General features: G+C 38.5%; 2 protein-coding genes across 9 annotated transcripts in view; one reads left to right on the forward strand and one right to left on the reverse strand.

Moving 5' to 3' along the window:
• ptpn22 (protein tyrosine phosphatase non-receptor type 22) overlaps positions 1-4,210 on the reverse strand; it is a 17,781-nt gene extending 13,571 nt beyond the window's left edge. For 2 of the 3 annotated variants that reach the window (XM_082145388.1, XM_082145389.1), the window contains exons 1-2: positions 3,722-4,209; positions 148-256 (exon numbers count right to left, since the gene is read on the reverse strand). In XM_082145388.1, coding sequence (XP_082001514.1) covers positions 148-256; positions 3,722-3,823 — 211 coding nt within the window. In that variant the 5' untranslated portion in view covers positions 3,824-4,209. Of the gene's footprint in view, positions 1-147; positions 257-3,721 lie in introns of all 3 variants that reach the window. The other variant, XM_082145387.1, reaches the window with a different exon arrangement.
• Positions 4,211-14,309: 10,099 nt separating this feature from the next.
• The window catches only part of rca2.1 (regulator of complement activation group 2 gene 1), a 40,839-nt gene continuing 27,280 nt past the window's right edge, over positions 14,310-27,868 (forward strand). For 5 of the 6 annotated variants that reach the window (XM_082145391.1, XM_082145393.1, XM_082145395.1 and 2 more), the window contains exons 1-6: positions 14,310-14,460; positions 14,819-14,935; positions 20,012-20,206; positions 20,474-20,570; positions 20,687-20,763; positions 20,920-21,102. In XM_082145391.1, the coding sequence (XP_082001517.1) occupies positions 14,866-14,935; positions 20,012-20,206; positions 20,474-20,570; positions 20,687-20,763; positions 20,920-21,102 (622 nt within the window). In that variant the 5' untranslated portion in view covers positions 14,310-14,460; positions 14,819-14,865. The remainder of the gene's footprint in view (positions 14,461-14,818; positions 14,936-20,011; positions 20,207-20,473; positions 20,571-20,686; positions 20,764-20,919; positions 21,103-27,868) is intronic. The other variant, XM_082145392.1, reaches the window with a different exon arrangement.

The raw sequence follows: 27,868 nt of genomic DNA on the forward strand, positions 1-27,868 counted from the left end.
CACTATATAAATTGAACATATTATTATTATTATTATTATTATATTAGAGAAAATATGGTACTGTAAAGTATGTTATGGTACATTATACAGCAATATAGTATACTGTAATGTCCTTTAGTATAGTCAGATGTCAAATGTGATACTCACAGGGAACAATGTCCTTGTATCTGTTCTTCTTCACGTTATCTTGTTTGTCCGCAGCTGTGGAGGGGTATGTCTTCTCTGCTCGATATTTTGTAGACTGCCTCTTCAGTTTCTGTTTTGACCAGATTAAATAAGATTCAGTTGTTCAACCCACAAGTTCAGGGCTGAGTTAATATTGATATTAAACACTTTGGAAGAAACTTCTAACAGGGTTAACCCTGAATCCATTTTTGAGTTTTTATCTAAAGGAAATTTTAAAAACCTTATAGTTTTTTTGGGTTTTTTTGCTTTTTTTTTTTGCTTTTTTTTTTGCTTGGCATGAAAATAGCCAAGGAATTAAACTGGCATGGCATTAAAACACTAACCAACCAATGCAAATATGGATATTATTTTAGAAGACAAAGCAAAGTAAGAAAAGCTGTTTTTGACATCTCAGCTGCAGTGATCAAAGACTAACAGAATGCAGTTTATGTTAACCCTGTGGTTAAGATCTGTAAAAACTAGATAAGTGTGGCTGTGTATTTGTGAGTGAGTGTGGCTGTCACAACATGCATGTGGGATGTACCATCGCTCTCCTTTGTGTGTCTCTGAGCACAAGCACCTTGATACCAGACCAAGAGACTTTCCGACCACAGCTGAGCTGACGAGAAGCCTTAAAGGGATAGTTCACCCAAAAATTTTAATTAGATTTACTCACCCTCAAGTCTTCTGTCTCAAGTCAAGTCAAATGACATTCTTCTTTCAGACGAATACAATCAGAGTCAAGCGATGAGTTTGTGTAAGAAAAATATTCATATTTAACACGTTACAAAGTAAAATTTTAGCTTCCGGCCATACACAGTCTATTTACACCTAAAGCGCAACTTTCGCAACTTGTGGCGTCGTAAGTAGCGTAGTGCGTCATGGCGTAGTGTAAATATCAGCAGTACGTCGCATTACTCGCATAAGTTGCGCTTTACACTTAAGTGAAATCCATATGTTCGTTTGGCCGGAAGCTAGTTATTTTACTTAAAGTTTTAAATATGTATATTTTTCTTACACAAACGCATCACTTTGCTTCAGAAGGCCTTTATTAACCCCCCAGAGCAGTGTGGAGCACTTTTATGATGGATAGATGCACTTTTATGTACTTCAAAACAGAAACAACCATTCACCGCCATTATAAAGCTTGGAAGAGCCAGGACATTTTTTAATATAACTCCGATTGTATTCGTCTGAAAGAAGAATGTCATATGTACCTATATGACTTGAGGGGGAGTAAATCATGGGCTAATTTTCATTTTTGGTTGAACTATCCCTTTAAGAGCCCAACAAACAGTGAGCAAATATAGCAAGCTGAGTAATTAGAATGGGATCTCTGAGCTGAAACAGTCAGGACGGCATGCAAGGGACCAGCCATCACGCTGTGGGAAACCCTCAAGTTTTGGACAGTGAGACTGGACTCGTATCTGGCATGTTTCTACATTTATGTCCCTTGTGTCGGCATACATTGCGGTCCAGCAATGAGGACCAGTAGTTTTGCTCTCAGTGTGATGGGAACTTAGGTTTCCATGCTCTGCCAAATAGACAGTTTCTCTTCCTGTAAACGTTCCTTTAGTGAGCGATTCAAATCACTTATTCTGGCAGAAGTCTTGTTTGGCAAGAGATAATAAAACAGCATATTTAAAAGAGCACTTTATAATCTGAGTAATTATTCACACTTCTTGTGAATGAGAAAACTGGCAGCAGACTGGTTTGACATTGGGTGTTGAACACTTTGCAACAGCTGAGGACTATAACAGACACTCTGTAGCGTTCAGGCTGGACCACAGAGCATGTTTTGTTCTGCATAACAGGATGAAGCCATGGTGGCAAGGGCATGCCTAAATAAGTTTGGTACTTCAGGGTTTGGCGCATTATGGCAAGTACGTAATGGGTGCAATTTTAGTTACGAGAGTAACATGTACCTGGGTGATAAACGTTTAAGCCTTAAAAATGGCGTGATACTTTTCAATTTTCTGTTATGGCTATTTGTATTGTTTGACAATACAGTGTTGTAACCATTTACAGCTGAGATTTTCAAATATTTTGATGACAATGACCCCAAAGTACGATATATGTTAGATATTTTCATATATAATGACCCCCCCACATGACATGCAGAACAAAAAATCTATATCGTGGCCACAAATTAACCGTTCATTAAAATGTCATCACATTTGACTCATTTGTTCCCTCTTTTTAAGTAAACCGTGCACATGATATAATAATTTGTTCCCTCGTTTACAAAATCATGGCACCGTTGTAATAATTTGTTCCCTTGTTTTAGTTAAATTGGTCAAATCGAGGGAATGAATCTTATGCACACAATTTTGTAAATTGACTGAGAGAACGAATTATATTGTGCTAAATTTACTAAAATGAGAGAAATGAATTCTTATTTCATGGCCATGATATACATATTTTTTCCGTACTTTTGTACTGAAGCCAAATCAAATTAAAACATTATCTAGTCATTTAGATAATCTAATTATATAGGCTATATATATATATACTTTTTTTTTTTAAATGTATATTTTGTATGTATATAATTGAAAAAAAATGGGTGTGCCCTAGCGTACCCCCTAGCAACAGGCACATACCCTCTGGAAGTCCCCAGTTTGGAAACCTCTGATTTAGAGGACATTCTGCCAAAGATGAATTGACCACAAAACATTTTCCTTTGACATTAGCCACACATTTGACATTAGCTCAACTCTAGTTTCTCTAGCGGAACTGCATGGTGCTATAGCAACACCAAGGTCGTGAGATTGATGCCCAGTCAACACTGATAAGATAAGATAAGATACGTTTTTGGCATTACATTATTTATTAGTTTGAAAGAAAGTGAAAGTAAACAAAGAAAGTGCTTATTTCTATTTAATATAATGTACTTGTATCAGCATATAAGAGTGTTATTTGAAAACCACAGTCCATCCCTCACTGCCTAACATCCTGTTTCACTCTAAGCAACTGAATGCACTGTAAGATGCTTTTGAATAAAAGTGTCTTCCAAATCTTTAGAGAACAAACTCATTTTTGCATTTTCCGTTTTTGCATGGGTTTAAGTCGAAGTGACAGCTCAGGATGGGTCATCATGGGTAACTCCCGCGCAGTCACCAATGCCATGACTGTTCACATGGAATATCTAACAGTTGACATTCGAGGGGGAAAGCAAATAAAGGTTCATTTGGGGGGAAAAAACATCTAAGCAGTAGTGACACTAAGTACTACTTGGGGCTCCATGTTGTAGACAGTCAGCCATAGATTCAATAATCATTTAGTTAACATCACGACAGATGAAAACTTCTGTTATGAAAGTTTAAACTGAGAGGCACTTTATTTAGAAGAGGAAGTCCCCGCTTAGCCATAAGCACAGTGGCCAGACACATTTTATTTTTAGCTTGCTTTTGGCACATGCATATAATGTAAAAAAGCAGAAACATTGGCACCTTTTTCACCCTATCCACTGTGTCACAAGATTTGAATTTGACCATCAGAGAGCATATTTTCACCCTGCGGTGACATTTGTAAACGTAAGACCTAGTTAATAACTTACCAAAAACTCTCCGGCAAAGCCGTTCTCTGCCCCTTCTTGTTCTGCTTCCTTGCAGCTGATTTGGGCCAGTATGTCCCTCAGAATGCAGGCTTGGGCGTCCATGGCATGATGTGTGTCACAGCGGCTTCCTCCGTCATGTCAGAGATAGGGGAGATCGGTGGGCTTCTGAAAGGTGTCCATCTTTGGCTTTCTCTCTACGTGTGTTTCTTGTAGGTCTACAGTTGAGTTGAGGAACTGTGCGATGTGTCGTCACGGAAGCAGTGGCAGCAACAGTTCACTAGATCTGTGGTCAGCTCGAAGTATCACTGTGACCCTCTCCGCCCCTTCATATCTTCCTTCAGATTATCACACTCTTTTTGTTGCATACCTAGCGTTTATTCTTTGTCTGCGGCCTCTTTCTTTCTTTCTTTCTGCCCAACACTTTGTAGCACAAGGTTTTAGAGCCAATACCCCACACAGGAAGCTTTTGTGGGTGGGTGTTCGCTTGCATGTGAAAAGAAAAATAGTGAAAGAGTCAAAGTCATTTGCTTCATTGCTGGAAGTGGCCAAGCCTGTTTGATGACATTCAGAACAGTTGAACTAGAATCTAGAGAATGTGTAAATGTAGTCAGACCAGAGAAAGATACTTGTGTGGCTCTTGGAATAAATGTATTCAGGCAGTTGACCTGACATGTCAAGCAATGACAGCAGTGTCTTACTGCAGTTTGACATGCTTAAATGGTGTCTACAATTATTTTTTTAAAGTTCTATTTTCTAATTCTTGCATTAATTCTAATACAAGCATTTAAAAATAAAATAAAAATACAGTAGTCAACATTTGAAGTGGATCAAAAAAGTTAATCAAATAACAAGAACGGGTATTGTTCAAAATTCATGTATTACTTTGATGAAAGGTTTTGATCCACTTCAAATGTTGACTATTGTATATATATATATGTGTGTGTGTGTGTGTGTGTGTGTGTGTGTGTGTGTGTGTGTGTGTGTGTGTGTGTGTGTGTGTGTGTGTGTGTGTGTATTGTTTATACTGCTTTTAGCACAGTCCCTTTTTACAGATTTTTTAATACATATTTGAAGCAGTAGTTTTCATATTCATCTGCCTAGTATATATATATATATATATATATATATATATATTTAAAATTGCATGTTTAATTTAATATGTTACTTGCCATTACACACAAGTCTTCCATCTAGTGGCTGTTTGGTGAAAGTGCCTCTGACCTTTTCCTGTTCTGTCCTGATACACTGACAAATGTTCTATTACAGGTATAGCACTTTCTATACACAATCTCGCCTGCAATCTTTCCAATTTTGCGTGTAGATTGTCTGTATTTGAATTCTTATTGTTGTGATGTTTTTGCATGGAAAAAGTGCCCTTTCATCTTTTCTGTCAGCATACTGAAAGACCCCACAAAGCCATTTGAAAACCACAGTTTGTCCATCACTGCTTTACATCTTGTTTTTTTCTAAACAACTTGCTGCAAGGTACACCAACACAACATAATATTCACACCTCCATTAACACTATGAAGGGCTTGTTCATACTGCTTGTAGCACAGAGTAAGTCTCTTTTTACTGATTTTTTTATACATATTCGATGCAGTAGTTTTTATATTTATCTGCCTAGTATTTGTTTAGTAAATTAAACCTAGTAAATTTTGTAAACCGAGTAGTTTTGTAAGGAGACCAGGGACGAATGTAACGGGTTGAGTTTTACCGTCAGTTTAGAAAATAGGATGAAATACTGTATCTTTCGTACATGACCACCAAAAAAGTTTATAGGACAATATTTTTTGTAGAAAAAAATCAACATTTAATTTCTGCATTTAAACAGTTGATTATTTGATTTGCAGTCAAGTTAATGCATGTTAAATGAGCTGAACTGGCATCGCCTGAATCTTTTGTTCTCTTGTGAATCAGATTTTCTTGTTTAATTTGATAACATGCATTTACTTAAAATGAAGGGTAATTCAAAATGTTAAACTAAATATCGTATCTGAGCAGAGAGTGAGAGATATAACCACTAATCTCAGTGATTGTAACACAACTTTGCCAATTTACTTCTAGTAAACGCACATAGGTTGAACAAAATGACTAACATGCACACAAAAACTGTTAATGATAAAAAATAAAAATAAACTTATTTTATAAAATGTTTCAAATAAAATTTGTTTGAAGAGTTTAAAAATAATTTTAAAATATGAGATACATAACAGGTTGGTTTTCCATCTGCTGCGGATTTTGAGATGTAGATGTTGCACTCAAAAGTAGAGGCAGAAGAACGCAAGCTTTCAGGGGCGGGTTTTAAGCGGATTAAATGATTGGAGAAGTCCTGCATATTACACACAAGTCTTCCATCTAGTGACTGTTTGGCGAAAGTGCAGTCTCTGACCTTTTCCTGTTCTGTCCTGATTCAATGAGTATAGCACTTTCTATACACAACCACAGAGAAATCTATTGTTTTCATCAGAAGATCCGATTATAACATATTGAGGTCAAAGTATATATAAAAAAGAAACATTGCTTTTAGAAAATAGATAGGGTGAATTTTCATATCGTGCTGATTTTAAATGCTCGATACATTTTCATGATCATCTTTATTTATGCAATTTTTAAAACTGTGACTTTTTCTTTAGTAAGTATGCAGCTTCAGTGTGATAAAACAAAGATTCAAGCAACAATTGGAAGCACGATCACTATTACCTGCACCTACAGAACAAACCAGTTCCGATTTAACAAGAAGTACTGGTGTGCTGGAGACTCCAGAGCCTCGTGTGAGGTTCTGATGGACACAGATGGATTCACACATGCAGGCTGCGTACAGAACACGGGCTCAAATCATTGACAGAGTTTCTAGAGGCTTGATTGTTAATATAAGAGATCTAAAGTTGGACGACACTGGGATATATTGGGTGGCGATTGACAAAATTTATTCTGATAAAATGACCAGCATCCAAGTTACAGTAACAAAAGGTAAGACTTTATTTTCATCATGTGAAGTATCCTAAACCAAAGTAAGATGTTCGATTCGATGTATAGCACCTTTTCTTTTTCTTTTTTTAAATGAATACACATTTTAATCTTGATGTTTGGCACAAGCAGAAATAGAATATCTATTTATGTCATGACAACTCTCGGAGTGTTTGGCATGGTAATGGATTTGACAATGTTGAAATATGTTTGGTCTTAGCAGAATAGATCTGCTATGCTGCTTCTGTTATTGCTACTGCCGTAGAGCAAGTACGGGACTTGCTACTGCCAAATTCACACACGACACACTGCTGTGAGCAAGTGCTGTAAGACACACTGCTGCTGTACAATATAGCATGAATTACCCGTAGCAGATATATACAGGTGGAGCTGGGGAAGGTGGAGGGTATTTGAAGTATTTGAAGGTTGAGCATGCAGTGAGCTCATTGGCTACTGATACAGCAGGAACCAATCAGCTGTGCTCTATTGAGAATGATGCGATTGCAAGCAGATTGAGTTAAGGTCATTTCAGCCTGCACCATCTAGAGTTCCATGACATAACTTTTGTATTTAATTTCAGAGGCTGTAATGAAACCACACTTTTGGCCTCTCAGTTCTCTGGAGATGACATGCTGGGGACAACCAGTTGTGTTTCGCTGTAGGAGTGAGAGAGGAACGGATGTGCAGTACGCTTGGTACAGAGTTGGAAAACCAAACAACATCATCCTGCACACTTCCACTGATCTCCATCTCCATTGTTCAAATATCACTGAAGACAGCCAACTTTTCTGCTTGGCCTCTAATGATGTCAGCAGCCAGAGCAGCGAATATATTTCTCTGAAAATCCTTCAGCCTGCAGACAAGAACTGTGTTTATCTCATCTCATCTAAGGGTGAGTTTAACCTGTACATTGATTGTATATTATTACGTTTTTATTACATTGGAATTACTCTCTGGAATTCTTGATTCTGATTGGCCAGTCGCATCATTCACTGGTCAGTTATTTTCGAATATTTGCCGTCATCTGTCAACGCCAACCCAATCTCACAGGATAATCTGTGATGAAGCATGAAGATCCACCCCTAAACATAACCATCACTTGGTCATAAACAGATTGTACGAAAACATAGAAATGAGATTGTAATTCATAAGAATTAGCCACTAATTCACCAAAACATAAAATAGTTACAAATGCCACTTTCGTCGACTTTAGTAAAAATGACCTCAGAGTACCTATAATATTAATGTGGCTTCTGTATCAATATTAGGCCAACCTTTTGTATTAATATTACATTATAATATTGTAATGATCGTCATGTTGATAGGCCAATCGTTTCGTACAATGCAATGGTGTAATAATTTTTTAACTTTTGAGTACATTAGTTTTACTTTACATGGATGGACATGATGTAGCATTTCTTAACTTTATTTCCAGTAATGTTATATTTTTTGTGCTGTATTTACATGGTTTTAATATGTGTCTGACCTCACTTTCTTGATTAGCTATCTCTAGCTATGACTGCATAAGAAGCACAACATCACTCTCAACATCCACCCGAACTACAGAGGAATTACTGAGCTCTGCAACAGTCTCTCAACTCACATGGAGTCAGAATAAGACAATGTAAGTCAGACATGAACAGAAAGCCATGCATGAAAACTCATACTTTATTTCATAATTTAATTCCAAATATTACTGACTTTATTCTGTGGAACAAAAGTATTAATAGTAAAAAATGTGAAAAATATAATCGTTTCAATGCAATTTCAACAAACGTCTGTACGTTAGAAGGCTGAAAACTCTTTTGATCTTGCTCTAGGTCTTGGTCTGGCTTACCTCTATGGTATGAGTGTCTTCGTTGGCTTCTCTTCTCAGCTATGATTACAATCTTATATGTAGTGCTCACATGCTTAAAATCAACATCCAGAAGGCTTATGGCTCAAGTCAAACACCCCAAACACATCTGACTGAGAACCATGGTCACATCTTCATTATACAGTGTGTTTTTATTCATGGTGTGTGCATGTACTCTTTGCATTCTTTTTACTTCATGTTGACTTCAACACTGAATTGCTGAAATCTTGCCTGACCTTCCTGAAAGGAAATGATCACACACACACACACACACACAGTGATGAACTGTTAAAATTGTTTTGTGACCTTGATGCATGGACAGCGATCAAGGGAATGTAAAGATGGATATTTCTCTATAACATAGTTTTATATAGGCAACTTTTTTTTAAACGAACTCCATTCTGTCCAACTCAAATGGTTTCTGACAAATTAAATCCATTTGTTCATTTAATGCTGAGATTTAGGCAAGTTCACCAACGTTGAGAAACTTTTGGGAATTAAGTTGCAGTATCTCTGTGCTGCTTCCCTCTGTCTGTCTAATGAAAGTGAGTTTGATACTAAATTATTGCATCTGGGTCTTTGTGTTTGAAATACAAATAATTTTATCTACAAATAGAATGCCATGCTTTACTGAGATTTCATTTAAGGACAATCTATAATTTCATGAAATGCATAGATCTGAAGTTGTCTGAAATAAACTTTTTGTAATTTGATGGAACAGAAAAGGTTCAATAAAACAGATTTTGGAGGGCCATTCTTTTCTGTCTATTTAACCTGGTATTCCTGTAAACAAGGATCCCAAACACATCACTTTATAATGACAACATAACTTGCCACACAGCAAAAGCTTCCACAAAATGTCAGGTACACATTTAACACCGGACATAGACTAAGAAAAACTGTAGCATGTATAGGCCTATACCCTACATAACAAATAGTGTACTTTTTGCCATTGATCTGAATGACAGAGTTGCTCAATTCATTCGCTTTATTGCACAATTAACTAGTTACTGTGTTACAGGAATACTGATTCAGATGATAAGCATGTTTTGTGTTTATCTCCACAGCACAGTGAACACTGCCTTTATTGCATCAAGGAACATCATTGTGTCAGAATCTAATCTCTCGGCTCAAAGTTTCACAGATGGATTCTCTGTAACATATGAGTGTGAAATTGGGCATAAACCAGTAAACAGTTAAAACTTAAAACTCTTATTTTAACACTCTTGAGGGTGGAGCCACATAAACTCCCAGGAGAGTTAATGTAACACTGAAGTTTTTGCTGTGTTTCATGATTTACATGCAACATTTCAGCCGTAAATAAAGGATAATTGTTACATTGTATCATTGTATACTGCACATTACCTGTCAAGCGATGTATGAATATGCTGACATATAATTAGGCCTAAATAATGGTTTGTATTTGAAAAAAACAAACATTTATCGCATGTCATTGTTATGAACCGCTACGAGGCACGAAGGTGAAGATCCAAATGCAGTTTATTTACAGGGTAGTCGTACAGGCAGGGTCATCAACAGCGAACAGATCAAAGGAGGAAACACAGAGAATATCCAAATAACAGGCAGAGGTCAGGGCAGGCAGCAATAATCAGAGTCCAATAAACAATCCGAGTCAGGCCAGGCAGAGAAACGATCAGGAAACGGTGAAAGAGTCCAAGGTCAGCAAAACAAGAATCAAACACGGGTAAATAACACTCAGAAATGTAGTAACAGTAAAACAAGACGTCGCAGTGAGGGTGAGAATGTGTGAGACATAAATAGTCCATAGAATGAGGATCAGGTGTGACTGTAATCAGGAACAGTGCAGGTGAATAATGCAGTGCAGGTGTATGAAGTAATCAGTCCAGGTAGATGCAGGATGGGAAATGTAGTCTGTGAGTGAATATGATAGTCTTATGTGGAGTGCCCTCTGGTGGCTCTCAAGGGCACTCCAGCTGGTGACCGTTACATAGCCCCCCCTTTAAGGAGCGGATTCCAGACGCTCCTAAAACTGTCCAGGAGGGAGGTGGAGCGGAGGCGGACCCGGGGGCGGGATGGAGGGCCAGGCCCGTGCAGCGGAAGAGGACCTAAAGACTCCGGCAGGGCGGAAGGCCAGGGCGGAGCAGGCTGTGCAGGCGGCCAGGGGGGAGACGACCCTTCAGGCGGCCAGGGGGGAGACGACCCTTCAGGCGGCCAGGGGGGAGACGACCCTTCAGGCGGCCAGGGGGGAGACGACCCTTCAGGCGGCCAGGGGGGAGACCATGCCTCAGGAACAGACACCGGCTCAGGGACAGGAACCGACACAGGCTCAGGAACAGACACCGGCTCAGCGGCGGCCATCTTGTCCAGAGACACTAGCTCGGCGGTGGCCATCTTGTCCGAAGGCTCAGTATCAGGATCAGATTCAGGCTCAGGAACAGATTCAGGCTCGGCGGGACGGGACTCTTGACGGGCGGACGTGACGTGAAGCTCAGTCTCTGGATCGGCTGACGTGACATGAAGCTCAGTCTCTGGATCGGCAGAAGTGACGTGAAGCTCAGTCTCTGGATCAGGATCAGCGCGCTCTGAGCTTGACGGGACCAGCGGCGGCAAGGGCTTTGAGCTGGGCAGAACCAGCGGCGAAGAAGGCGGAGCGCTGGGCAGGACCAGCGGTGAAGAGGACTCTGAGCTGGCTAGGACCAGCGGCGAAGACGACTCTGAACTGGATTGAACCAGCGGTGAAGGCTCGGTGCTGGACGGAACCAGCGGCGAAGAAGGCTGAGCGCTGGACGGGACCAGCGGTGAAGAGGGCTCAGTGCTGGATGGGACCAGCGGTGAAGAGGGCTCAGTGCTGGACGGGACCAGCGGTGAAGACTTTGTGCTGGCGGGCATGACACTTGCTGTCACAGACGCGGCGGGCATGACGCATACTGCTTTGGTCTCAGCAGATTTGGCGTGAAGTGCGGGCTCGGCTGGACTGGCGTGAAGTGCAGGCTCTGGCTCTGGCTCGGCAGGACTGACGTGAAGCTCTGGCTCGGCAGGACTGACGTGAAGCTCTGGCTCGGCAGGACTGACGTGAAGCTCTGGCTCTGGCTCGGCAGGACTGACGTGAAGCTCTGGCTCTGGCTCGGCAGGACTGACGTGAAGCTCTGGCTCTGGCTCGGCAGGACTGACGTGAAGCTCTGGCTCTGGCTCGGCAGGACTGACGTGAAGCTCTGGCTCTGGCTCTGGCTCGGCAGGACTGACGTGAAGCTCTGGCTCTGGCTCGGCAGGACTGACGTGAAGCTCTGGCTCTGGCTCGGCAGGACTGACGTGAAGCTCTGGCTCTGGCTCGGCGGGAAGATACTCAGGCAGGACAGTCTCGGCGAAACAAGATTTAGGCAGGATAGTCTCGGCGGGACGAGACTCATGCACGATGGCCCTGATGGCAACACGTGCTGACCTCAGCGGGGAATCGGCCACACTGGATACCAGTCCTGGACGGTAATAGACAGATCCGGTGACCAGCTTGATGGTTGGCATGATAAGCTTCTCAGGCTGGACGGATGGGACATGAACTGATTCAGGCTCGGGGGGTACTGTGAGCTTGCAGGGTTCTTCATCAGCCAAGCCCACAGTAAATGCCGAACTGCTCAAGGAAAGGGCCAGGTGGATATACCCTTCTAGGGTCCAGCCGGTATTGTCATCCGGCATCATCTGAGCAATCTCCTCATCCAGTCCACTCCAAAACAGGTCCATGAGTTGGGTGTCATCTAATGACGCTAAGTGACAGCAAGCCCGAAAATCCCTCACATACCTCTCGATAGGTTGACAATCCTGATACATGGAAGATAGCCATCTTATTAGAGCTCCATTACTGACAGCTGCTGGATCCATATTTTGGCGAAGTCTTCTGTTATGAACCGCTCCGAGGCACGAAGGTGAAGATCCAAATGCAGTTTATTTACAGGGTAGTCGTACAGGCAGGGTCATCAACAGCGAACAGATCAAAGGAGGAAACACAGAGAATATCCAAATAACAGGCAGAGGTCAGGGCAGGCAGCAATAATCAGAGTCCAATAAACAATCCGAGTCAGGCCAGGCAGAGAAACGATCAGGAAACGGTGAAAGAGTCCAAGGTCAGCAAAACAAGAATCAAACACAGGTAAATAACACTCAGAAATGTAGTAACAGTAAAACAAGACTTCACAGTGAGGGTGAGAATGTGTGAGACATAAATAGTCCATAGAATGAGGATCAGGTGTGACTGTAATCAGGAACAGTGCAGGTGAATAATGCAGTGGAGGTGTATGAAGTAATCAGTCCAGGTAGATGCAGGATGGGAAATGTAGTCTGTGAGTGAATATGATAGTCTTATGTGGAGTGCCCTCTGGTGGCTCTCAAGGGCACTCCAGCTGGTGACCGTTACAATTATGTGTAGTGAGTTGGCTCACGTGATTTATGTTTAGCACTTTAGAACTTGCAATAAGGGAACATTGTGAGCATTGTTGCTACCTGGTTTTCATTGTGTATTGTGGGTATTTTTAGGGAGTGAACGTTTCAGTGCACTGGAAGGATTTTGTGATTGAGAAAACCCTTCAAATGGCCAACTCCCTGATAAGTGCCCTGACTATAGAACTAGCGAGCTGATTGACCCCTTCATTCCTTCCATTCTTGCTGTCAAATCCTATTCAAACTTCTGCACATTCAACATTGAATAAACTCCTTTCTGTTGGTCTGTTTATCTTAGAGCTAATCTTGAAGCTGTTTGCTATGACATTTTCATGTGAGCTAATACATGTAGTCAAAGAAGGGAATGCAGTGGGTAGGAATGAACCATTTTGTACTGAAAAGTTTTATTGTAACAATATTTATGGCCTAATATTGTGTGTTCCTGAGACGTGTCTGACGATCTGCCCCATGCCATGAATATGTGAATTTAACCAGGCTTTGGCATTTGTGCTGTACTTCATTTACTGATATTTGTCACATTGATAGCTTCTTGTTCTTGGCTTCTGATTTTCACTAAAATTAAAAACAAATTCACAAATGTGGCCTACTCACATCTATGAGCCACAAGAATGGTACTTAATGGATTTGCTTGATAAAATAATAATAGTTGTGTAGTTAAAGATTTATAGGCTTATGGAATGTTAATTTGAAACAAAGTTATTTCAGAATTACGTTTCTCATTATTATGACTTAAAATAATAATATTTTTATTCAACTGTGGTGGAAATAAAGCATAAACCCCATATTGCTAGTTATTATAGACCTTATTCAGAGCAGCGCCATGACAGGTATGAAAGTGAGGCTATGGCTCCGTGTTTTCAAAGGCATCCGCTGTAAAAAGCTGTAGGTCAGTAATTATCAAGAGTTTTTGTCAACTGAAATTTCTCGAAAAGATTATTATTTTTTTTTTTTTACAGTGTTTCGTCAGCACCCACTGAAGAGATGTAGGGTGAATTAAGGGTGATTGAGACCGTTTTTGAATGTTCGCCTTGTTCAAGGTTTCTTGCCATAAATTAAAAACATCAGCCCAACACATGATACATTTCTGTAATATTGAAGATGTTACCTATCCATTTTAACAGGAAAAAAAGTTAATAACATAATGAAAAGATGTGTGACATAAACTTTTATTTAAACTGAGCCAAACCCCCTTTTTTGAGTAATATCTGGGTGATTGGGACAGCACATCTTTTCATTCATTTAGGGTAGTTGTGAATACGACGAGTAATATGCAGCTGCTGGGAACATTTGAAGCTAAAAAGGCTTGCCAAAGTCTATGACACATCGGTAACGCCGAAACGCCCTCTTTAGACGGAAATTTACTTCATGAGAACTGAAGTAACATCTCCACCCTCTCCTTAATCTCATTTCCAGAAAGTTAAACGGGCTTTATATACCTCTGAATAAAACACAGAACATTGAGAAACCTCCTAAAAACCTAAAGGTAAGGATTCTTAAAACAAGGATGAATATTGAAAAATGAAGACAATTTTCTTATAATGAAGAAAAAGAAAAAAAGAATATATAGATAGATAGATAGATATATGTGTATATTGATATATTATTTGTGTCGGGTTAGATAGGGTTTGGGCTGTGGACTGTGAACTGAACTGAGGAAGGAAGCTCAGTGTTGGCCAACACATTCTTTTAGTGTTACGATTAGCCTTTAAAAATTCTTCTTATGTGAGTCTTTTGTGCCTGTTTTGCTGTAGATATTTGCTTGTGTTAACTTTTGATTGTGTAGTGAAGTGTATTTATTTACGCCGTGACGCTAAAATGCCTTTTTTGTTTATTTGGTGCAGAAAACAAATAACATTGGCCTTGATTAAGACTACGTTACATTAACAAGATGGGATGCAAGGTCTTGTGGCTCAATGTTGCTCTTCTTTCGTTTCTTATGATCGGTAAACATGTCCGAGGTGAGTATCTATCTATCTATCTATCTATCTATCTATCTATCTATCTATCTATCTATCTATCTATCTATCTATCTATCTATCTATCTATCTATCTATCTATCTATCTATCTATCGTTAGTGAACTACGATTTAGTTTAAGGTTTTACAGTCGGTGCGTCCCATTTCGAGCACTATTATGCTGTTTTGTAGTATAAACAGTGCGAGTTTCTGAGTTCTGTTCTTAATTAACGTTAAGTGAAAAAAAAAAAAAACAAGTGTGGAATTTTGGAAACCATGTCTGCATACTTATCAACTATATAAGGGTCATTCTATATTTAGGGGTACATTTCATGTCAGCCAAAAAGTCAGGAAATCAGTATTCTTTTTTGAGCAATAAACTAGGTGGTTAAATAATATATGCCCTTAATGTGCTAAATTAGTTATTTGGCAAGCTTAAGCTCTAATGATTTTTTTTAAATATGTTAATGAAAATTAACATTTGATTCATTATTTTGTCAACTGTGTTACGGACAAATGCTGTGTCAAATGAAACATGAATGAAGTAACACATGTTTGATAACACATTTGTTTGAAAGTTTTTTAGTCTATTCACTAGAGTTTTTGAGGTTATCTGTCTAACTGATTTGTAAATATGAATTGGGGGCTTCATAATGGTCGTTGTGGGATGATGTCATGAAGGATGAAACTTTTCTTCAACATAAATTCACAGTATGCTGAATTTAGTATTATTCAACATCCTTACCCAAGATTTCCATTTCCAGAGATATCCCTATCTAGTTTTCTGACGGTTTAGTTCACATTTAAAAGATTTATGACATAAAAACCACACTTAACACAGTTGACAGAGAAAGTAACACAGTTGACAGAAGTAACACCGTTGACAGGACACATTAGAAGGAAAAGAGAAAACTTCCTTTAAGATGATAACTTTCTTTTTATTCAACAAATGTAGGTTTAAGTCAATCATGAGTAATTCTGAATGGTTTATAACCCTTGACAAATGTGAATATATTATGTTATGGATACTGAGTTCATAGAAAGTGTGGCCGTGATGAGATCAGTTAAGTTTATCCATTGTAATGCAAATCATGGTTTTAGGCAATTTGTAATTTTGTGTAATGTAAATGTAATTTCCATATAATGTAGTGTGAGCATAAATTGAAACTGAATTGTCAACATTGTCAGTTGATAGGTAACACAGTTGACGGGTAACACGGTTGACATTTCGGCCATTTTAGGGCCTTGTGCAAAATGCTGGCCTTGGACTAGTTAGTAGATGACCTTGATTAACTTATGTTTTTATATTCTTTCTCTACACATTTATAAATATAACATGTGACGCAAGTTCACCAGAACATGTTGATAACACAGTTGACGGTCAATGAATCTATTCTATGCGCAGACAATAATATAGATAATATATTGAAGAGGAGAAGTTATGACTTACCACACTGTCTTCACATTTCCCTCCAAAAAAGGAATTGCATCACAGTGATGTTGGACATGTGACTTTGGAACAAATCATTGCTGATTTATAGGGGTTTTTATAGGGAGTAACACAGTTGACACTGATTTCTCTGACATGCACAAAATGGGTGATTTAATGTAGATGCATAAGCAAAATATTTTTTTAAACACCTTTCTCACAAGTTAATGATTATTTTGGACAATATTTATAAGAAATATATACAGAAACATGCATTCTAGAGCTAATCTGAAGAGCAAAACCTCATATTTACTAAATCGGACAGCACAAAAACAGCAACTTCCAGTATAGAATATGCTATTTTTGCAAGATAAAAGATGGGTATCTGTTGGATTTTTGTATTAAATGAATTAGAAATGTCCCTTGATATAAAAGTGATCATTGATTGAAGTGAAATGTTCATGATTTAAAAAAAAAATGATAATAGAGTCCATGGACCTGACATGTACCCCTAATTATAGAATGACTCATAAGCTAGTTGGCGAACTAGGACAAAGTTCAAACACAAGTAGGAGTTTGTGACAAAATAAGCATGTCCAAATTCGCAGTAATCATAAAAGAGTAAGGATTTTCCCTAGGAAGTAGTGTGAAGCATTGTGTATATTGAGTCATTTGGGACAAAACAGTGTTTTGTTTCCCCAAGAAAATGATATCCTCCTTTTTCCTCCACTGACGCTATGAGTGAATTATGGGAGTAACTTCCATAGAACTGTAAAAAATCAGATACTGGCAATAAACTTGTAAAGCTTATTGTTTTTGTTTATTGTTTTTTTAAAGCTTAACTCATTTGCAAAAACTGGTACAATTAGGTGACATTATTCTCCTTACCTCTCAACCATTTAACATCAAAAGGAAAAGTATAAAAGTGATCAATTACTTTCAGCAGATCATAAAAAAAACCCCAAAAGCTCAAGGACTTTCAAGAGTAGTTGTGGAGCAATATTATGGGTCAAATATTACTGTAAGAAATAAGAATATTTAAGGCTAATTTACATTTAATTCAGTCAGTCTGACAGATGAGGATTATTAGTAGCACAAGCTTATTATTAGAAATTATTTGTTTCAGTCCTTTTGAGTGGCACGACTCCAAACCTGAAGTGCCATCCATATTTTAAAATGCAGTAGGTTTGTTCAGAAAAGGTGGATGATATTTCCATTCTGAGAATTGTGTAAAACTGTAATATAGTAATAGAAAAGGGCATATTGTAAGTTCATTCACTGAACAAACCGTACACGCATGTATAACCTAGTAGCGTAATGTTGATACTAGCAACTAATAATGCTTTGCAAACAGAAAAGTTTAAGCCTAAAGCTTGATGGTCATAGCATGCTGCTACTATACACAGAATTAACTGAATTCTTCACTGTAAACACGGCAAACTTCCATTTGCTTTTGGATGTATGAATCCAAAATTATTTTACTTTTTATACTGACCTGCAACAATGTCATCAGGTTCAAAGACTCAGGCCATTAGAATGCCATATAGGCCAGCTCTTCTTATAATGCTGTCAGGACTGATTTAACCAGCAGATGTGTTTTTGTAACAACCTTAACACATTTTGCAATGATAACCGTGCTTTATTAATCAACTTCAGCACTTGATTATTAAGTTGCAGTTATCAACACGGTTGTGTCTAAAATCTGCTTTAGTTTCAGTGTTTGAGAGAGGCCAAAAGTTTTCAAATCTTGTAACCTTTGGCTCTATTTAAAAAGAAAAAAAGAATAAAATGAAATGTATGAGCAACATATGAAGAAGCACTGTGATTTAATTTCAACAGCACATCTTCCTTAAGTCATACTAATTTACTTTTACATTTACATTTACATTTAGTCATTTAGCAGACGCCTTTCTCCAAAGCGACTTACAGATTAGGACAAAATTCAGCGAGTCATCATAAAGAGGCAAAAGCAACAACAACGCAAGAAGTGCTCAAAGTACGAAGTTCAGGTATTATTCAGAGTAGCATAAGCCTGATAAGTGATGTTACAAAGGGAAAGGAAAACTTTTTTTTTTTTTTTTTTTTTTTTTTTCTATAAGGTTAAGTGCTCACGGAAGAGATTGGTTTTCAGCTGTCTTTTGAATGTTGTCAGGGATTCTGCATTCCGGATGAGGGTGGGGAGAGCGTTCCACCAGCATGGAACTGTGAATGAGAATGTTCTGGAAAGTGATTTTGTGGCTTTCTGTGATGGAACCACGAGACGTCGCTCGTTGACCGATCGTAGGTGTCTGGTAGGGATGTAGACTCGTAGGAGTGAGTGAAAGTAGGAGGGAGCTGAGCCTGTGATAGTTCTGTAAGCAAGCGTCAGTGCCTTGAACTTGATGCGAGCAGCGAGAGGTAGCCAGTGCAGAGAGATGAACAGAGGAGTGACGTGGGCCCTCTTGGGCTCGTTGAAGATAAGACGAGCTGCAGCATTCTGAATCATCTGTAGGGTTTTGGTTGCACATGCTGGAAGTCCAGCCAGAAGAGCATTGCAGTAGTCAAGCCTAGAGATGACCAGGGCCTGGACGATGAGTTGTGTTGCATGCTCAGTTAGGAAAGGCCTGATTTTCCTGATGTTGTGCAGTGCAAACCTGCATGATCGAGCTGTCTTTGAAATGTGATCTGTGAAGGTCAGCTGGTCATCAAACGTTACTCCAAGATTTCTGACCGATCTTGATGGGGTGATTAATGATGACTCTAGCTGGATGGTGAAGTCGTGCTGTAGAGACGGATTGGCAGGGAGGACGAGAAGCTCAGTCTTTGCCAGGTTGAGCTGCAGGTGATGTTCCTTCATCCATGTGGAGATGTCCGCCAGACAGCTTGAGACCCGTGCAGCTACTGTGGGATCATCTGGTTGAAAGGAGAGGAAGAGCTGCGTGTCATCAGCATAGCAGTGGTAGGAAAAACCGTGTGCCTGTATGATGTGTCCCAGTGATGTGGTGTAGATGGAGAAGAGGAGGGGACCAAGAACTGAACCCTGGGGAACCCCTGTGGTCAGCTGATGTGCTCTGGATACCTCACCTCTCCATGCGACCTTGAAGGACCTACCTGTGAGATAGGACTCAAACCAGTGGAGTGAAGTTCCTGTGATGCCCAGTGATGAGAGGGTGGACATAAGGATCTGATGATTCACCGTGTCGAAGGCAGCAGACAGATCCAGGAGAATGAGGACTGAAGATTTGGAAGCAGCTTTTGCGATCCGTAGGGCTTCTGTGACTGACAGTAATGCAGTCTCAGTTGAGTGTCCTTTCTTGAAGCCAGATTGGTTGACATCCAGCTGGTTGTTTAGAGACAAGAAGGATGTTAGTTGGTTGAAGACAGCTCTTTCAAGTGTCTTCGCAATGAATGGTAGGAGAGAGATAGGTCTGTAATTGTCTACAAATGATGTGTTTAGCGTTGGTTTTTTGAGCAGTGGAGTAACCCGAGCCTGCTTGAATGCTGTAGGGAATTTAAACAAAATACTTTTGTTTAAAGTAATCACAATCTAGTCCTTTGTTACCAAAATAAAGCTAAGATGGTGTATAGTAGTGCTAATAATTGTGAGGGTGATGGATAGAATAGTATTGCATCAGATTACTGTAAAGCATATGTTTTGTTTATCTCCACAGCACAGTGTACACGGCCTTCTTTTCCATCAAGGAATGTCGTTGTGTCAGAATCTTCTGTCTTGGCTGAAACTTTCCCAGGTGGATCCACTGTAACATTTGAGTGTGACATTGGGCATAAACCAGTAAACTCAAGAGCATCTAAATATGTTACTTGTGAGGGAAAAAAATGGACAAGTCTGGAATTAGAATGCACAAGTATGTGAAGTACCCTACATTTGTACATTTCCCTAAAGTGCCTTTGAATGTTTTTAAAAAATCTAATTTAGCCATGTGAAGGATGTACAGTATAGATCAGCAAGTCCTTGAATATCTTAAGAATCCTTTATAGCAGTTTTTCGTCACTGATGCAGGAAGCTTCACAGCATCACACATTTCCGCTTAAAATAAATCTGTGTCATATAAAGTAAGGCAACACTAAAGATTATTTTTCAATAAGTCAATAATATATTTAATACTTTACAGAAAAATCATGTGGAAGTCCTCCAGATTTTCACAATGGGAGATATGAAAAAGAAGGGATTTCATTTGGCGACAAAATTACAGCAGTTTGTAACACAGGGTAAGTGAAACCATTTAAGTCAGTTTCTTTGTGCTGTTTTAACCATGGATTTAGATTTAGATGTGCTCTGATTTGGTAAGAAGATGATCTTTTTTTTTTTTCTTTTTTTTTTTCAGATATATGTTAGATGGACAGGTAAAAGACAGATGGTGCAGAGATCAGGGATGGGATGGCAGAGATCCTGTCTGTGAAGGTGAGGGGTTTTTTTTCTTAAAATTGAATGAAATATGACCTTGAAGAGCACACATTTATTCAGAACCATTCATGATGAGTATAAACAATTATGTGCTCTTCACTTTGAGATGCATCTGAAAATAAGTATTTATTCACCTGGATTTTTTCTCTTTAGTGGTGAAATGTAAGGCACCTCCAGCCATAGTAAATGGACAGCTTGCAGAGGAGCCTTTGGACAGTTATGAATATCAACATGTCGTGTCCTACAGATGTAACAGTGGGCTTAGTCTTATTGGAAATTCAACACTTCATTGTTCTGAGGATGGGACTTTTAAACCTGATCCACCAAAATGTTTGGGTAAGTTATGGTTAAAGAGATGAGAATTTTTTTTTTCTTTTTTTCTGTTGATGAATAAAATGTTTAATGATTAATACAATTCATTTACATAAATTACATAAACTTCTATTATTTTCTGCCTATTTAACCTGGTATTCCTGTAAACAAGGATCCCAAACACATCATTTTATAATGACAACATAACTTGCCACACAGCAAAAGCTTCCACAAAATGCAGAGGTGGGTAGTAACGAAGTACATTTACTTCGTTACATTTACTTGAGTATTTTTTTTTGAAAAATTGTACTTTTAAGAGTAGATTTGAATGTGGGTACTTGTTACTTTTACTCGAGTACATTTCTAATGAAAAAACTGTACTTTTACTTCGTTACGTTGGGCGACGTTCCTCTCGTTACTTAATTTTAATGCAATATGTGTTGTTAAATGCGTAGTTTATTCCAAGCGCGCTGTATCTTTTTTTCTGGGCTTGAGCGATGCTCAATTCACAAATGAATCACTCTTTTGAGTCGATTCTGTTCAAAGACTTCATCAAACAAGTTGGCAGATCTGTCTAAATCGGTTCGCGAATCAGTTTGAATGATTCAGTTCCTGATTCTGTTCAGTTCCTGCACGCACTGAATCGTCTGAAGCGATTTCAATTCACACTCGACTCGAAGTCGTAACAGGAAGATTTAAGGACATCAAGAGCGTTGGATGAAGTGGCCGTGGACCTACAGTACAGTCAAGTGAGAGCAAATCTTCAAATGCATCATATATTTGCCAGCGATGAAGATCTTTATTAGTTGAACATCTTCGTAAGCTGTCTGTGAATGAATGATTCCACAGGACGATACATTCGATTTCATTTAACTCAGGTAATTTTACAACCAAACAGATTATTATGCCATGATAGCACTACTAGAAAGGATGACATTACCCGTTTTTTGGACATAATACATTCATTTCTACATTAAATAAGCTACCATTGTTCACAGTTTATGAACACCCGCCATCCTGCGGTAGTGTGTGTGTATTGTTGCGCAGTGGAGTCCGAACTCGACTTGAAAACGAATGCCTTTGCCTGCCGTACACACAGTTAACCAGTTTAAACATGCTTGCAGAAATATACATTTGATTATATTTTGGAGAACAGACAGAAAAAGATCCGTCGATGTACTTGTTTGTTTTTTTGTGTTCAGATGTTCAGTAGCAGTCATGAGCGCGAGCACATGTGGAGAGTTTTAACTCTTTCTTCTCTGTGTCAATTACATGCCTTTGAATGCAACACTCTGCAGATTCACTTTATTTCGACATTGTCTAATAATCCAAATGTAGTTGTATAAGTTACTATTATACAAACCAAAGGACAGGCAATGATTTTCGGGCTACAGATGGCAGAAATAATGTTTTTTTGTTGCAAAGAGAGCCAATCTACTTATGAAAATAATAGTCATTTAAATTAAAAAAATCTAAATAATATTATTTTATATATATATGACGACTTCAGATGCAAAAGCCTCTAAGTACCATCTGAAATTTTCTTCTAAAAGAGCATTTTTATCAAGCTTGTACGTTTATGTTCAGTTATTTCACTTAAATGGCAATGAAAAGTACCTATTAATTGTCATTAAAGTGAAATTACTGAACTTAAATATACAAGCTTGATAAAAATGCTTGTTTTAGAAGAAAGTTTCAGATGGCACTCAGAGGCTTTTGCATCTGAAGTCTTCATATATATATATATATATATATATATATATATATATACTGTATATATATAAATGAAATATAAATGAATATATATAAATATAAAATAGAGGCCTATATGATCCAAAGTAAGTTACTCGCTACTTGAGTAGTTTTTTCATTGGATACTTTTTTACTCTTACTCAAGTAACTATTAAGATTATTACTTTTACTTTTACTTTGAGTAAATATTTCTATAAGTACTTGTACTTTTACTTGAGTGCAGTTTTTGGGTACTCTACCCACCTCTGACAAAATGTCAGGTACACATTTTACACCGGACATAGACTAAGAAAAACGGGAGCATGTATAGGCCTAAAAAGTGCTACACCCACAAAGTAGGTTTTATATACTTTAAATAGTTGTAATCTAGTTCATTTTATTTGTTTTATAATAAAACAAATCAAAATACCTCCTCTTTACTTAAAATATATATCAGTTTTTATATAACAATATATTTTAAATAAAACCAGTGCAATTTATTTGGCTAGTTATTTGTATGTGGTTGTTGTGTACAATAAATGTCATAAAAGTGAGTTGACAATGCAAAATTTATTTGAGCAGCTGTCGATGTGGCAGGTGTGTTCATCAAACGTAAATATTTAAAATTTTATAAGTTGGCATTATCCCTTTTTCACTGGCGGGGACTTTCCCAGGCAGATGCAGTATCTTCCTCGGCACTTCAACGTTTTGTTCGCTGCAGCGGATCTGGATTTCAGGGACTGATTAACACACGGTAGGTTGAGCAAATTTAGCTGAATAATGTAAACTGATGCGAAATCGCTTACTCCACTAGGGTGCTGAGGTTAGGTTTGCAAATTGTACTGTATAGCTAGCTATCCTGCACACATGGCAAGCTAAGATGGCTGCACAGGGCTAGGCAGTGTGGTCGATCAGCAGACCACAACGGTTAAGACCGTGTTGTTAATATGAAATTAAATAAGTGGAAAGTATGATGGTGTGGACAGCAGGCAAAAAAGGTAGCCGTGTGTCTTTGACAGGACTCTGGAATCAGAGATTATGTTAGTATACTTTTGCATTACTAAAGCAGATGCACATATTAGACTGTAGAGATGTATGCTTAGTAGTCTGTCTGATTTTAGAGATTTGATCCACGTTTTTTTAATGCTGCATAGTCAATTAATGACAGATTTTTTGTCGAAAAACCCCTAAAACTGTTTCTAACCCATTACTTAAATAAGTTACATTTACCACTGATTTTTAACCTTATTCTAACATGCATTTTCCTTGTCTTTAGATACTCAAGTACTTTTTCTACCTGGGGTCTTCAAGCTTCACATCCAGGTAAGAAAAACGTCATAATAGATACAATAACAGCTATAACTATTCCCAGGTAAGTAAATAGGCAAAATTGCAAACAAAAGTGTGGGCTCCATACAATTACATTTCTGAAGACGTGTTTATGTAACGTTACCAACCACCAATAACAGGCAGATATATCACCTTCCTGTCTCCTCCTCCCCACAACAAACAGTAAAAACCACCAAATAGAGCAGTTTCTTATTATAGTCAGTCTTTCACTGAGGCAGTTTGGTAAGCTGTCAGTTGCCACTAACATGTACTCAACATCTAGTTAAATATACTGTATAACTAAAAATTACAAGGCTTTAAAAGGTATATCATAAAATGTAATTGGAGAAAGTCAATTAAATGTGGCTTCAGCAGACAACCACAACACTGATGCTTGCACATAGGGGATGCTATAATTGACAGGTTAATAAAATGTAATGCACCATTACACTGAATAAAATTACAGATTTCTTTCAAATTTGATCTTGTTGAAAACAATTGGAATAATGTAAGTGAATTACAATACTTAAAACAAAACATACTTAAGTAAAATTACAGATTTTAAAAACGTAAAAAAATAAATAAAAATAAATACTCAATTACAGTAACGCAAGTAAATGTAATTCGTTACTTTCCACCTCTGGACATAACAATACATCCACACCGAGCAGGCAAACACAAACTATTATAAACTTCTACTTATGATTCATTTTCACACATAGCAATATTGCTTTAAATTATTTATGTGGGTTAATAGTCTTGGCATGAACCTGAGCGGTTTCATCCTTGTATCATTCTTATCCTTAACATTTGTAAACAAATGGTTTGCCTTCACTATTGTAACTGCAAAGTTTACATTAATTCGGAGAGACAAGGTCCATTTCATTGCTAAAGTATTCATTGTGGAACAGAAGGATTTTACTGATGTATGTCCGCTCTCAGACTACAAGGTTGCAGGAAGGCGTATGGTGACGCTGATGCGCCATATTTGTCTGGAATAGATACACGTTTCATATATGGTATGAATTCAAATGGTACTGATATATGCATTTTTTACAGTTCTCTTTAAGTTTCTTTGATATACCAGCACATACAACACAAAGAATGCTTGCTAAACATTGCCAGACTGAATGTAAAAATAATGTTGTTTTGTCATCTTTTTAAAGCTATATCATCAAAATGGAGGCAGTTGTAAAATTTCGAGTCATCCTGGACCATGACATAAAGAAACTTTGTCTTCTTGGAACGCCACATACAGTTAAAGAGTTGGAAGCTACAATAAAACAAACATTTGGGATCTCAATAGGCATAAGCCTTTAGCGCAAAGACCAGGATTTGATGACTTTGTTACTTTAACTTCAATTGATGACCTGAAGGATAGGGACACACTGAAGATAGTCTATGTTCCACCTGTCATTTTGTTGACAAATGTTGACATTTCGGAGCTCCCAACAGAAGATTGCTCTGTCTCCAGACCAGTGTCAGAAAATGACTCTGTGTCTCAACTATCAACATCAAGTGGCTCCATCTCTGCGGAATCTGATGACACTATCAGTACAAGTAGCCCTGGAATGCACAAGCCATGGCCAACTGAGTTTCCAATTCCAAAGTTTTCATATAACACTGAACTAATGCTTCAAAAAGGCAATGAAAACTACCTCAGAGATGGTTCCCTTTTGTGCAAAGAGAAGACTTACCCTGGTGTTAAGTCCAACATTCTGGAGTGTTTAGCGGAGCTCATCTTTTCTTACACTCCCTGCCCAAGTGATGCACAACGATGTGCAGTCGCAGAGGCTCTCATAAAAAAGAACCCATGTTTGAAGGAGCCAGCCAATGGTCTCTATGGATGGCAGCAGAGCCTGAAATATAAAGTATCAAACTACTGAAGCAAACTTCGAATGCATGGGATTCCAGAAGTCTTAGTGAACTCTCTAAAGCGCAAATCTTCTGAAGAAAAGCAACCAGCAAAGAATATTAAAAAAACCATGGAAAGCTGAGGTTAACTACCTGCCCCCTCATCCAGCCGGGAAAACAGAAGATTCCCTTGAGAGTGACAGGCTGGAGTTGATTTCTGAGACAAAGAAAAAGAATAACGGTAGAGTTATAAATGAGATGATGTCAAGAACCTTCAGTTTGAGAAGACAGGACATTGTAGGGCATGCACCTAGTGTTGCAGATCTTCTAGAGAGAAGTACTGCCCTCTTTGAACCATCACATATAAGGTAAACTCAGCAAAGTTGACTAGCTAAAATTCAATTCTTTGTCATCTACTGGTATGGCTAAAAAATACAGTGCAGTATGCACTAAGTCAAGAGTATCTTTTTCAAATTATAATTCACAAAACTTTCTTCACCATCAGACTGTTTATTTTATGCTGTGCCACATTCAGTTTTTCATTTCACATTGCTCAATTATGGTAAATGGCCCATAGTTGTGAAGACGGGGCACATAAGGCAACAAACTTGACTGATTGAATTTCATTCTTGTGTTTTTCAACTTTAACTATTTGGTGAATATGTTCCTTTACTGCTTGACACTGTTCATGATTTTCATTCGATTGAAAACTAATTTGTATCCTAAACTCTCATGTTGTTTAAATCACAGAAAAAACAAATCACTTTTGGTATGTAAGTAAGATGGTATACTTCTCTTTACAGATCTGTGAAGAGTTCCTGAGAAATAGTTGCATATCACTTGAGTCGACATTTGGACAGTTGGACAGTCAAACTCCAAAGCTGTTGTCACTTTTCAACGCAAAACGAGGAGCCGTCGGTCAAAGAATCAAGTCCCAAATGATGACACTCATCCAGGTAAGAAAAAAAATATGTAAAACATTTTACATCCACAATGTATTTTCTATCACGTGCTTAGCCATAAATATTTCACCGTGTTCCTAATGCGAAGAATGGTGGTGTCTGTGTATCTATAGTATATGTTGAAATCTACTGAGCCAGTTGTATGACACATGGTGAGCACATTCATACTACCAGAGCCCGTCTACGGAGAGCCTTGGCACTTCCTATTAGCCCCATTGTATCGATCTTGGTTGCAGTTCCATTAGAATTCCACTGGAGGTGATCGCGGGCGAGTGCAGACTGAATGGGAGTCTATGGGGCTAGACGGCCAAATTTGTCTCTTTCACCCGATTGCCGTTGAGAAATCTCAGATTTTATTGTAGGTTTTGCAAGTTCAACATGGGTTATAGGTCGAAAATTGAATGAACGAGTACTTATGTCCTTTCGATTTCTTACAGGTTGAGTTGTTGTTGCCCATAACACGCTAGCATTCTGCTAATGAACGCTGATTGGTCAGTGAAGGACTGATTACGACCAGAGATGCCACTTGATGGCATCGTGGCATCCGAAGCGGGACCAGAAACAAACAAAACAAAAACTCTTCTAGCACGTGTATTTACCTGTGTCAGCTGTGTTGTCGATGCCTCGAGAGAAAAGAAAGTGCAGAGCGCGAAAGCACCAAAGTGACTGAAGGATTGCCGTAAAGCAGTCTCTCTGGTCGTACGATGTGTGTGACGTCATTAGCATTTTAAAAGACTTTTTAAAGCAAATAAGTGACTCTAAAAAATCTAACACCCAGCAATGTGTAATTTCTTTGCATCTCCTTTCGAAAACAACATTCAAATTACTAGACAAAAAATTATATCCTGAGAAAAGTGGAATTTGATGGGTATACCGCCATAGACCTCCATTCATTCTGCACTCGCCTGCGAGCG

This window comes from Leuciscus leuciscus, assembly GCF_965113295.1.
Source record: "Leuciscus leuciscus genome assembly, chromosome: 18".
In the NCBI taxonomy this organism is placed as follows: domain Eukaryota; kingdom Metazoa; phylum Chordata; class Actinopteri; order Cypriniformes; family Leuciscidae; genus Leuciscus; species Leuciscus leuciscus.